Source organism: Vigna umbellata, chromosome 10, assembly GCF_029865625.1.
Source record: "Vigna umbellata cultivar VRB3 chromosome 10, Vumbellata_1.0, whole genome shotgun sequence".
Taxonomy (NCBI): domain Eukaryota; kingdom Viridiplantae; phylum Streptophyta; class Magnoliopsida; order Fabales; family Fabaceae; genus Vigna; species Vigna umbellata.
The window spans coordinates 3,026,448-3,037,089 of NC_142174.1; the positions used below are offsets into that span (position 1 = coordinate 3,026,448).

The 10,642-nt window shown below is 29.2% G+C and overlaps 1 protein-coding gene across 4 annotated transcripts; it reads left to right on the forward strand.

The window, feature by feature from the left end:
* The first annotated feature begins 5,964 nt into the window (after positions 1-5,964).
* Positions 5,965-10,390, forward strand: LOC148191644 (nuclear transcription factor Y subunit A-9-like). 4 transcript variants are annotated; one of them, XM_088100133.1, is made up of 8 exons: positions 5,970-6,123; positions 6,388-6,473; positions 6,698-6,858; positions 7,669-7,775; positions 7,963-8,031; positions 8,689-8,853; positions 9,186-9,572; positions 10,136-10,390. In XM_088100133.1, the coding sequence occupies exons 3-7, from the start codon at positions 6,714-6,716 to the stop codon at positions 9,540-9,542; spliced, it is 843 nt and encodes a 280-aa protein (XP_087956259.1). In that variant the 5' UTR covers positions 5,970-6,123; positions 6,388-6,473; positions 6,698-6,713; the 3' UTR covers positions 9,543-9,572; positions 10,136-10,390. The 4 variants fall into 4 exon arrangements, with proteins under 4 accessions (XP_087956258.1, XP_087956259.1, XP_087956257.1 ...); XM_088100131.1 differs by having other exon boundaries at positions 5,983-6,123; positions 6,284-6,473; XM_088100132.1 differs by lacking the exon at positions 6,388-6,473 and having other exon boundaries at positions 5,965-6,123.
* Positions 10,391-10,642: the final 252 nt, after the last annotated feature.

The following is a 10,642-nucleotide window of genomic DNA, read 5'->3' on the forward strand; positions in this document are numbered from 1 at the left end:
CATTGAATAATTCTAACAATGTTTTAAAAAATATTAAATTAAAAATATATTTAATAAAATATATAAATATTTTATAAATTCTTTCGTCTTATAGATCCTGAAATTGGTGAGATAGAATGGACTGTAAATTAAAAGGAAAATGTGTTTTAGAAACCCTTTAAAATAAAGTTTTTGATTCCTTCATGATTAAATTACTAAGTATAGTGTAATAAAACAAATTCAGATTAAAAAGAAGTTGTGTTTGGTTTATGGGAAAACAAAGAAAGAATATATTATGCAGTGTCTGCCGTTTTGTCGCATACTGTGTTGTATTAAGAGTGTGTGTATTTTAACATCTGCTTTTAGGATAACAACAACATAAGTAACTAGTATTTAAATTTTCAAGGATAAAACATGCTTTTCTTCCTATAAAATGTCTAAAATCCAGTTTCTCTTCTAAAATTTTTCATTTTAATTAAAAATTAAATATGATTTTAATTCTTAAATTTTAATATTAAAATTAAAATTCGTTTTTATTTCAAATTTTGAAATAATTTAATTTTTAAAGTTTAAAAATTAATAAATATAGTTTTCGTAATTCAATCATATTCAATTTTGTTGATAGATTAAATAAGATTGACGTTTAAACTATTTATACAATTGACAATTGATTTAAATATTAGATTAAAACGTTTAATATATTAAAAGATTTAAAAACATTATTTAATTAATTTTTAAAGTTTAAAAATTAAAATGTATTGGTGTAAATGAACTTTAATTTTACATTAAAATTTAAGTGCTACAAATATATTTAATCCTTAATTATAAAATACATAACTTTTATATATATTTTCGATAAATATACGTTAGGCAATTTCTTCACTTGTATCTGCTATGGACCGTTTGATTCTATCTTTTGGGTAGTGTGAAGGTGTCCGGTCTCCAACGTTCACAGGTTCTCTTTGTCTTATGAGTAAAAATATAATTGATGAATATCTGTTTATGTTAATTTATGAGAATTATGGTTTCAAAACTGTGGAAGAGAATTCCAAGGAGGAATATCTAATTGATGGTTATGGAATTGTAAAGTATGAATATGGATATTACTAAGTTGGCGTTCATCCTAAAATTCTATGAGTATCATTCTCACATAGAGAGAGATATTTCATTTGTGAGAATAGCAGGAGGTCCCACCACCTTAGGGTGTCGAGGTAGGTATTATGGGATTAACCTTGGGTAGTAGCTTGATTGGTGTCAGCTGTTACACTACCACAAGCGGAAGGAAGATTGTAGCTACATATTCATACAATCCGGATGGTCAAGTCATAGTGTTCGATATATATATATATATATATATATATATATATATATATATATATATATATATATATATATATATATATATTATGGTGTTCATTTTGTATTTGATTGCTTGTATTCGGTGTTGGCATGAGGTAACTTTCGGTTTTGCATGGCTTGAAATTGTATGATATGTGTGTGTGTGTGTGTGTGTTTATAATTAAATTACATTAGCTCACCCTACTTTCTTGTTTTGTCTTGTATTGTCCGTTCGGTTTCTTTTTCTATTGCAATGATCATCCTGTGGATGTGAGCAGAAGGTGATGAGTGTTCGGTGGAACAAGCGTTGGAAGGCGAAGGTCCTGCAGCTTAGTTAGGACCGTTCGGTTTATTTCCTATGTTTTTGTATAAGACTTATGGTACTCTGTAAAGTTTTTAATTTTATAGTTATTTTGGATAACTGTACTGTTAAATACTTTACTAACTCTTGAAGAACTGATCTATCATATTATTATATGTGATTAATCTATGATATAGTATTATACTATATTTGGAATATTACAAAATATAAATATAAATAAATATATATATATATATATATATATATATATATATATATATATATATATATATATATATATATATATATATATATATATATATATATTTCGGAATTAAGACTTCCTTCAACATTCAATAAGGTTTGTTATTGTTTATTTGCATAATATATTTATAGCAAGTCAAAATTAGACAATAAACATGAGAGTAAGTTATAAAGAACAAATAAGAAAGATATTTAAAATTCTAGATTATAACATCTAATAATGACATTTGAAATCTATTCAAAGTCATCGTATTCTTATTAAATCCAGTCACGCGTGTAAAAATCTATAATGCTCACAAATATTTATATATCAAGACTATTACTTAAAGAATATCTAGTGACACTTTTTGTAAGATCCATGTTAAACAAGTTTCATTAGATATTAACACTTTTTTTATATAATCATCTCACACTTCCAATCCACACCAACGAGGTAAGTTTAAGGTATTCAAAATTTTAGATTCATAGTATGTCAAATGTTCAAACTTTCCTTCATTTTTTTATTGTTTGATGTCTTAGTCTATGTAACACTGATCATTAGTGAAACTGGAATTCTTTTTCATAAATTTAACTAATTACACCACATCAAACTACAATTCATAAATCGTCCCAAATTTGTGATTTCAAATCATAGATCATATATCATTTGCATCTCGATTTCGTGCATATTTCTACATATGTATCAAAATTCAATTAAATTAAAGAAATAAATTATTTACACACACAAGTTAATAATTTCTATAAATAAACATATATTCACGTAACAAAAAACTTACAAAAGGGAAAATCACTTGAATATGGATGTTAGATGATATTTTACTTGACTAAAAATAGTTCCACTAAATGGGTATATTAGATGATACACTCATTGGAGTGGCTTACATTTGTTCAAGTGCATTTGCTTTTGGCTAGTGTATTAGATGAAGTACTCGTTGAAATTATACCTCTAGCTCATGAACACTTCTATAATGAATTTGAATCCTTAGAACTTCAAAAACACATTTTATTTCCATAAGACTATCCTTCAAACACAACAAAAGAAACATCTTACTTTTAAGGCTTAAAAGAAATTGAAAGTTCCACATAAGTAAAGAGACTTTAGCCTAACATTGCAAAACAAAGGCTCCATCCAGACAAAGAGAACATCATTTTCCACTAATAACCTTTTACAATACCATTACCAAAAAAGCTTTCAACTTACAAGCAGCACCATGTCTTTAAATTTTAGGTACAAATAAAAATCATAGTATGCATATGCAACTAAAGTTCGTCAAATTCTAAGTAACTGAAGAACCTTAGATGCACATACAATTGAAAAATATTTGACACACATGTAACATATGTTCTCCATAATTTATATATGTGACTGGAGAACTTAAGATGCACATGAAACTAAAAAATATCAGACATGCATACAATATAAACTTTAAACTCACCTAAAGAGTTTCAAACTTACATGAAACCTCTTCAGACTTAACATGCAACAACAATTATGCTACTAAAATCTTTACAAAAGTGTGTGCTTATGTTGAATTAGTTTAATTCAAGAATTGCAAGGATAAAAATAAATCCTTGCTTATGTTAATTAATAGAGATAAATTCTTAAATAGATAAAAATAAAAATAATACATATAATTAAACTAAAGAAGTCTAGTTAAAAGTTCTTTTTTTTTAGTTTTTGTCGATGAGAGATATTGTGGGAATGAAATTTGATAAATTATATCACAAAGAAGTCTAGTTAAAAGTACTTGAATGTGTATAAAGACAACTTTGATTATAGGCAATTTTACTTTCAAGTAACAAGAGTTAATTATAGCATCAATAATTTGGATTAATGCTTAATAATTTGTATAATTGGTTGGATGAATTGTTATGTATGAAAAAATGGCAATGTGGTGATTTAAACATAGCATATTTATTAGTTTTAGTATAATGTATTTTTTATTGACGTGTGAAATTTATCCTTTGAATTTATGTTGTTTGAGTAGTAGATTACACTCAATTGATGCTCAAATGATGAGTTATCATTGCATGCATCCTTTAATGTTAGTCAAGTGTCAATATGAATGCAAGCAATGAAAGACCACTTAAGTGTGATGAATGACAATGGTGTTTGCTATTTTGAAAGTTGTAAAACCATGTATTTAATATGAATTCTCAATCATAATATGGACGCTTAAGAAAAATATGGAGGTTCAAGCATTGATGTGAAGTAGTAAGAATGATGATTCTAGAATTTGTTGAGTTATACACTGTGATGTTTAAGTATTGGTATAAATCAAGTGATGGCCGTTTAAGTGTGTTCAACATTTCAGGTTGACTAGAACTATAATCAAATTATACACTACAAAAATAATGTAATATTGCAAGGATTTATTTCCGACGGTTTCTGAAATCCTTGTAAATTTTTGATGATTTTCTTAAAATTGTAGCTAAGTTTTCATTATTTATTTTTTAAAATACATTTCCGACAGTTTTTAAGTAAACCGCCGATAACTGTTGGGAAATTTTTAAAAAGGTGATCTTTAAAAAGAAATAATAAATAATATTTGATTGTTATCCTGGTATAAAAAAATAAGGCTTTTAATATAAAATTTTGAACTTTAGGTTTGTGAGTGAAGAGTGAGTAAGCTAAGAGAGTTGAGGATGGTGCCACGTTTCTTTGTCGCTTACTCAACACAACACTCATCAAAGAGGTTGAGAAGTGCAACTAACACGTGCCTCATGCACGTGTCTTCCCCTCCTTCAATTTCTCCACAAAACGACAAAATTCTCACCATTTTCCAAACTCTGCTATGCCAACTGCAGTTAGTTGCCATTAAATATTTAAATGCATGTCTCTCTCACCTCCAGACAAACTATTCAAATAAATCCACCCAGTCACATCTCATCGTGGCACAAACAAATATTTAAATTATTGAATGGATAAAAATAATATTTAATTTTAAAATAATAAATTAAAAGTTTTACTTTTTTTTAAGAAATTTTAATTCATATTTATATTTCCAACTATATATATATATATATATATATATATAATAATTATCATATTTTTAATTGATATAACTTTTTAATATGTTTTTTAAGTGAAAAATCAAATATTTTGATAATTGAAACAAAATAATCTATCCATATAAATGTTCATTGGATGGATGGAACTAATTAACTACTAAAATTCATTAAGGTTAATAATTTGATTATAAAACATCTAATTAAACCATCACCTAACATGAGACGTGGTTTTCTAAATACTTGATTAAATTTAGGAAAAAAAATTTCTAACACAAATTTTTTAACAATATTTTTTATATGATATATATATTACTTTTTTACTAATTTATTATCAATAAAAATTTTATATATATATATATATATTTATTTATTTATTTATTTATTGTGTTAAAATACTGTCAAGAAAAAATTATATGAATTTATTATTATTACCTTAAATTTAGTATAAGTGGAAGGAGACAAGTTGATGGGTCTTTGTGGTGGGGCCATGCACATTGTTTGTGATTGCAACACGTTGTGGAATATATACAGGTGTCACAGTTAGGTGAGAATTTAATTATTATATATTTTAATATTAGTTCACAATTTTTTATTTTATTATTTTATCTCCAAAATATAAACAATGTTATTCTCTTACGGAATATCCTTTTTACTACAATAATATATGAAGATTAATTATAATAAAAGTTATATAAGAAGGTAAAACTTTTTACACTTGTAATAAAGCATAGGTGTTCTAAACTTAAAAAAATAAAAGATGAAAAATTGAAGTATTATTCGATATTCTATATTGAGCTAGGTAACATGAAGATGAAGCTAGATATACTTTTCAACAATGTTTCTTCTTAAGTCTCATTCTATAATTGAGAAAAGGTGCAATTTTTGTCAACACATCATTGTTCTTACATTACACTCAAGTAATTAGGTAATGCAGGTTTCATTTTTTATTACATTTTCTCTTAGTTTTCTTCCAAAGGGGAGACATCAGACACTGACAAAGACCTTTGCGTGAAGTAGAAATAAAATATATTTCTTACATTTTCATCTTAGACGACAACAAAAAATTGTTTATTTCTTTATTTATTTCCTTATTATTCGTAAAAGTTAATTCTCATTTTCATCACTGCATCATGCTCCATTGTCTCTGATGAGGTTGCAGGCTTAGAGAAAGAGAGAGAATGGGTTTCGTCTTAATGCAATTCGGATTCTGAAAACTGAAGCTTTTCACAGTAAGTTCTTCTCAAGTTCCTGCCTTTGTTCTCTCAAGTCACAGTATCTCTAGTTTTTTATTCAAAGTTGACTTTAACTTTCTTGAGGGTGTTTTTCTGTTTGCTTGTTTGTTTGTATTCGTTTTCTTCATGATTAATGTTTGGAAAATTTTGTTTTCAGCATGCGTGTTAGGTTGGGAAGAAAGCATGGGAAAGGAAATTTTGAGTTTTCAATGGAAAAGGGTAGTCAATAATAGCATTACTTTTTTGTTTTTCCTTTTACAGTATAGGATTCCATGCTAGCTACAATCCCTAATCAAGAACAACAGAACTTGATAAAGCTCAAGTCTTTCTGGGATTTTGAGTGGAGGGTAAATCTTCAAAATTGTTTCAGTTCAGTTATAGATTCATTTTCACGGCATGCAATTCAGTCTCAACATCATTAAGCTTTTCCAGCTCTGTAATGGAGTTAACAGATTGAGATGTATTTGATCCTGAGCATCCTTTTTTCTTTTATGGCATGCTTTTTTCAACTTGATTATGTTCTTGTGCATCCATGGTTTTTGAATTTTGTTGTATCTTTGTGTGGTTCCAGGGAAAAATTTTCTAAGATGCCAGGAAAACCTGACTGTGATGATTACGGTGAGCAGATTCAGTTTCATCCTTGGTGGCGCGCAATTGGAGAAAATGCCTCCAAATCATCTTCAGCTGATCGGTTAAATGGTTCTCCTTCACTGCCTGAAACTGATAAGACAGGTGTCTGTCTATGATCCACCTATATTTCAATTTGTGATACTTTACTATTTACTGATACTTATCAATCAATAAAGTATCTAAATTATAAAGCTTTAATGTTTTTATGATGACAATAGTTTATGATTTTTTATTTTGACTTAATTCATTTGATTTTAATTTATATTCACACAATAGCAATCATATATTTTTCATGTTTTTAAGAATTTTGTACATTTTTTAATATGCATACATCACTTATGGTATCTTATTATGTGTCATATCCAATACACGTATCGTATCCATGCATCATATATACATGCATCATAGGTGCTTGTATTTTGGCCAGCATCTTATTAGACTTTTGCTTCATAATAATTTTATTTGTTACTATTTGGAATAACCAACTCCTGTTTTTCTCTTGTAATTCTAACTATTTGGAATAACCAACATGCTAGAGGTAATTTTCCACCATCTATTTGAACAGATAAGAGTGTAATTCTTGAGGTAATTCAGAGATCCAAGGGAATGAAAGACCTTCTTTTGCCCTAATTGGCATTGGGATTCAATTGACTGAGATTCCCTTTCTTGCTTTGGACAGCACTTATTAAGCTTTTGTTGTGTTAGCAAATGACTTCCATGTATACAGCAAGTAGTTTTTTCAAAGGAAATTCACTGACAAAAGATTCTAACTGTGTTAAAAAAATGAGAAAATTGTGTTTCAAATAATGACTTCTAATGGGTAAATTAAGAGTTCACCTTAATGCCTATCTCCACATGCATCAGCATTATATATGAATATAATGATACTGATAAGTTTCTTGTTGGCATCAGGTGGTAAAGAGTACCAAAACGTCAAACATGACTTGTCTTCAATCTCATTTAGCATGGACAAATACCTTGCTCCCAATCCTCACACAGAATTTGTTGGTCATTCAGTTGTAAGGCCTTTAAAATTACTTTTTGTAAGATAGTTAGGTACAGAGAACTTTTGTCACACACTGCATGAACCTTTCATTCATAGTTGTGAGTTTATAGCTCCTTAATATCTCCCATATTATGTAATTTCTTTTACATCTTTAAGGGTTTAAAAGTTAAGATTATAAGCTTCCTCAATATGTGATGCAGGTTTTGACATCTCCTTATTCAGATGCACAGTATGGTCAAATATTGACTACTTATGGGCAACAGGTTATGGTATGATAAGTTGCAATTTTCTGTACAGTATTTGAGAAAATCCCATCTATTTAATGGGCTTGTTTATTTTTCAGTAAAAGGAATATTTTTTCGACATTTTATGATTTTGTGTCTCTCTAGTTGTATGTGGATTGATATTACCATTTGTAAGTAGTTTTTCTTTTCTTTTGTTTTGAATATGGTTTAGAAGTATTTAAGTAATCATATATTAGTGGATTAAATATGTTTTTACTCCTTAAACGTAAAATTGAAATTTGTCTTATCCCAAACTTTAATACATTTTTTATTTTCAAACTTAAAGAATGAACAGATATATCAAATTTTGGGATAGAGACGAATTCCAATTTTGTTTGTGTCCAAGTTTAGAGATTAAAAACATATTAACCTATATTAGTTTTTGGTTTTATAAATTGAGCATGCAATTTAATGTAATTCATTTTCTCTTTGGTATGTACTTTTTATAAACAAATTATTTGCACATGTTTTCATGATTGTGTACCATTGACGAGCATTACTTCTGCATCTAAATTTAAGTTCAACCTCCCTTTTCTTTCACTCTTTTGCCTGAGACTTTTATGACTTCTAATATTCTTGTTGAACCAAGTAAATGCAATACTATTTCATTGCTAGTCCTAACAGATACTGGTATGATGCTAGATAAACCCTCCATTGTATGGAATGCATCAAGCTAGAATGCCTTTGCCACTCGAAATGGAAGAGGAGCCTGTTTATGTCAATGCAAAGCAGTATCATGGTATTTTGAGGCGAAGACAGTCACGTGCTAAGGCCGAGCTTGAAAAGAAAGTAATCAGAAACAGAAAGGTATGGTTCATATTCAACTTATTTAGGAAGAGGATCATGCAGCTAAGAGGAATGGTCTATTATCATCAAAAGAATTAGAATGAAACAGAGTTGAAAAACAAAATAACTGTGAAGTTTAAACAAAATCACTTTGTTCTCTAAAGTGAATTTCTCCCTCTAGAGAATAAGAATCCAAATTACCTGTTTGTTGTATCAGTTTCACCTTGTCTCACCCTGGTTACTGGTGAGGTGCTTGTGAATGTTTTGTATTCACATAGTTTTATCTCAGTTCTTGCCATTGTTGTGGAATTGATCATTGCCATGGCCTCAGATGTTTCATTCATTTCTTACAGCCATACCTGCACGAATCTCGTCACCTACACGCCATGAGAAGGGCAAGAGGCAATGGTGGTCGCTTTCTCAACACAAAGAAGCTTGAAAATAACAGTTCTAGTGTCACTTCTGACGAAGGCAACAATAGTGGTGCAAACCCCTCAGCAAACTCATTTAACACTCTGCATAGGCTCACCAACAATGAGAATCTAGCCTCATCAAACATGGTTCAGGACATGCACAGAGTTCAGAGTTTCAACAATGGTTACCATAATGGAAATTGTCTTACAGCACTATACCTTTCACAAGTGAATGGAAAAAAGGAGGGAGGAGACTACTTTGGAAAAGAGAGAGACCCTCTTGGGGCTTTCAAATAGTACTTCCCTCTTCCATACAGCAACACTTAGGTACCAGAAAAAACAAGATATATATATATATATATATATATATAAACTTTGATACGAAATTAGAATTTGTCTTTGTCCCATATAGTTTGATCTCCAAATTTTAATAATTAATAGATATAGTCTTTCTAATCTACATGCATAAATTTTTTAGACTTGTCAAATGACGTTTCAAGCTAGCTTTTGAATTGTTTACAATGTTTGACATATTTCAACTCAAATGTCAACTAGACGTTGTTTAACACGTAAAAGAAAATTAAAGATATTGGATGAACAAGACTATATTCATTCATTTTTTAAGTTTAAGGATCGAAATGTATCAAAATTTGATAAATAAACAAATTTCAATTTAACATCTAAGTTTCGGGACATGTTTAGTTGAAATTCTGGTCTTTGACCAGCTAAATTCTATATATTGGTTTATGCATGTTAAGTTTAGCTTATGGAGAAACTCATTTCAATCTTTCACTCTCAGAAGTGCTTATAGAAAAGTTTTGTTTGTTATTGTATAGTGAGCTTTTTGTTGAATTTGTCTGATGTCTGATGTGAGGTTTGATATTTTGCAGGTGAAGAAGGGCTTAATCTCATTCAACTTATGATGCTGTATTGAAGGCAAATCATTCTTGGCTCAGTTAAGTGGTGAGACCAGTGTCATGGTGTACTCTATTCCTTGTTTGGTCTCTCCCTTTGCTTTTGTTTTCTCTTTGCAAGTCCATTTGTTAATGGGATGACAAAGAAAAGAAAAAATAACTTTGGTTTCAGAACTTTTTTATGCTTTGAACTATGCGACAGTTGATTAATCTTTGAAGTGATTTCAGACATATGCTGCATAAAACCTTAAAAACTCTCTCTGTTTTGTCCTATATTTTCTTGCACATTGTTATGCTTGAAGTTTGCATGAGTCATTTTTTGATCTTGTTGGCAATTTCGTTTTGCACCCCCACGATTTTCTTCATGCACCTCCATGGTGTGTGCAAAAGACAAAACTGTCCCTTTCATATCACCTTTGTCCTTCATGCACCTCCATGGGGTGTGCAAAAGACAAAACTGTCCCTTTGATATCACCTTTGTCG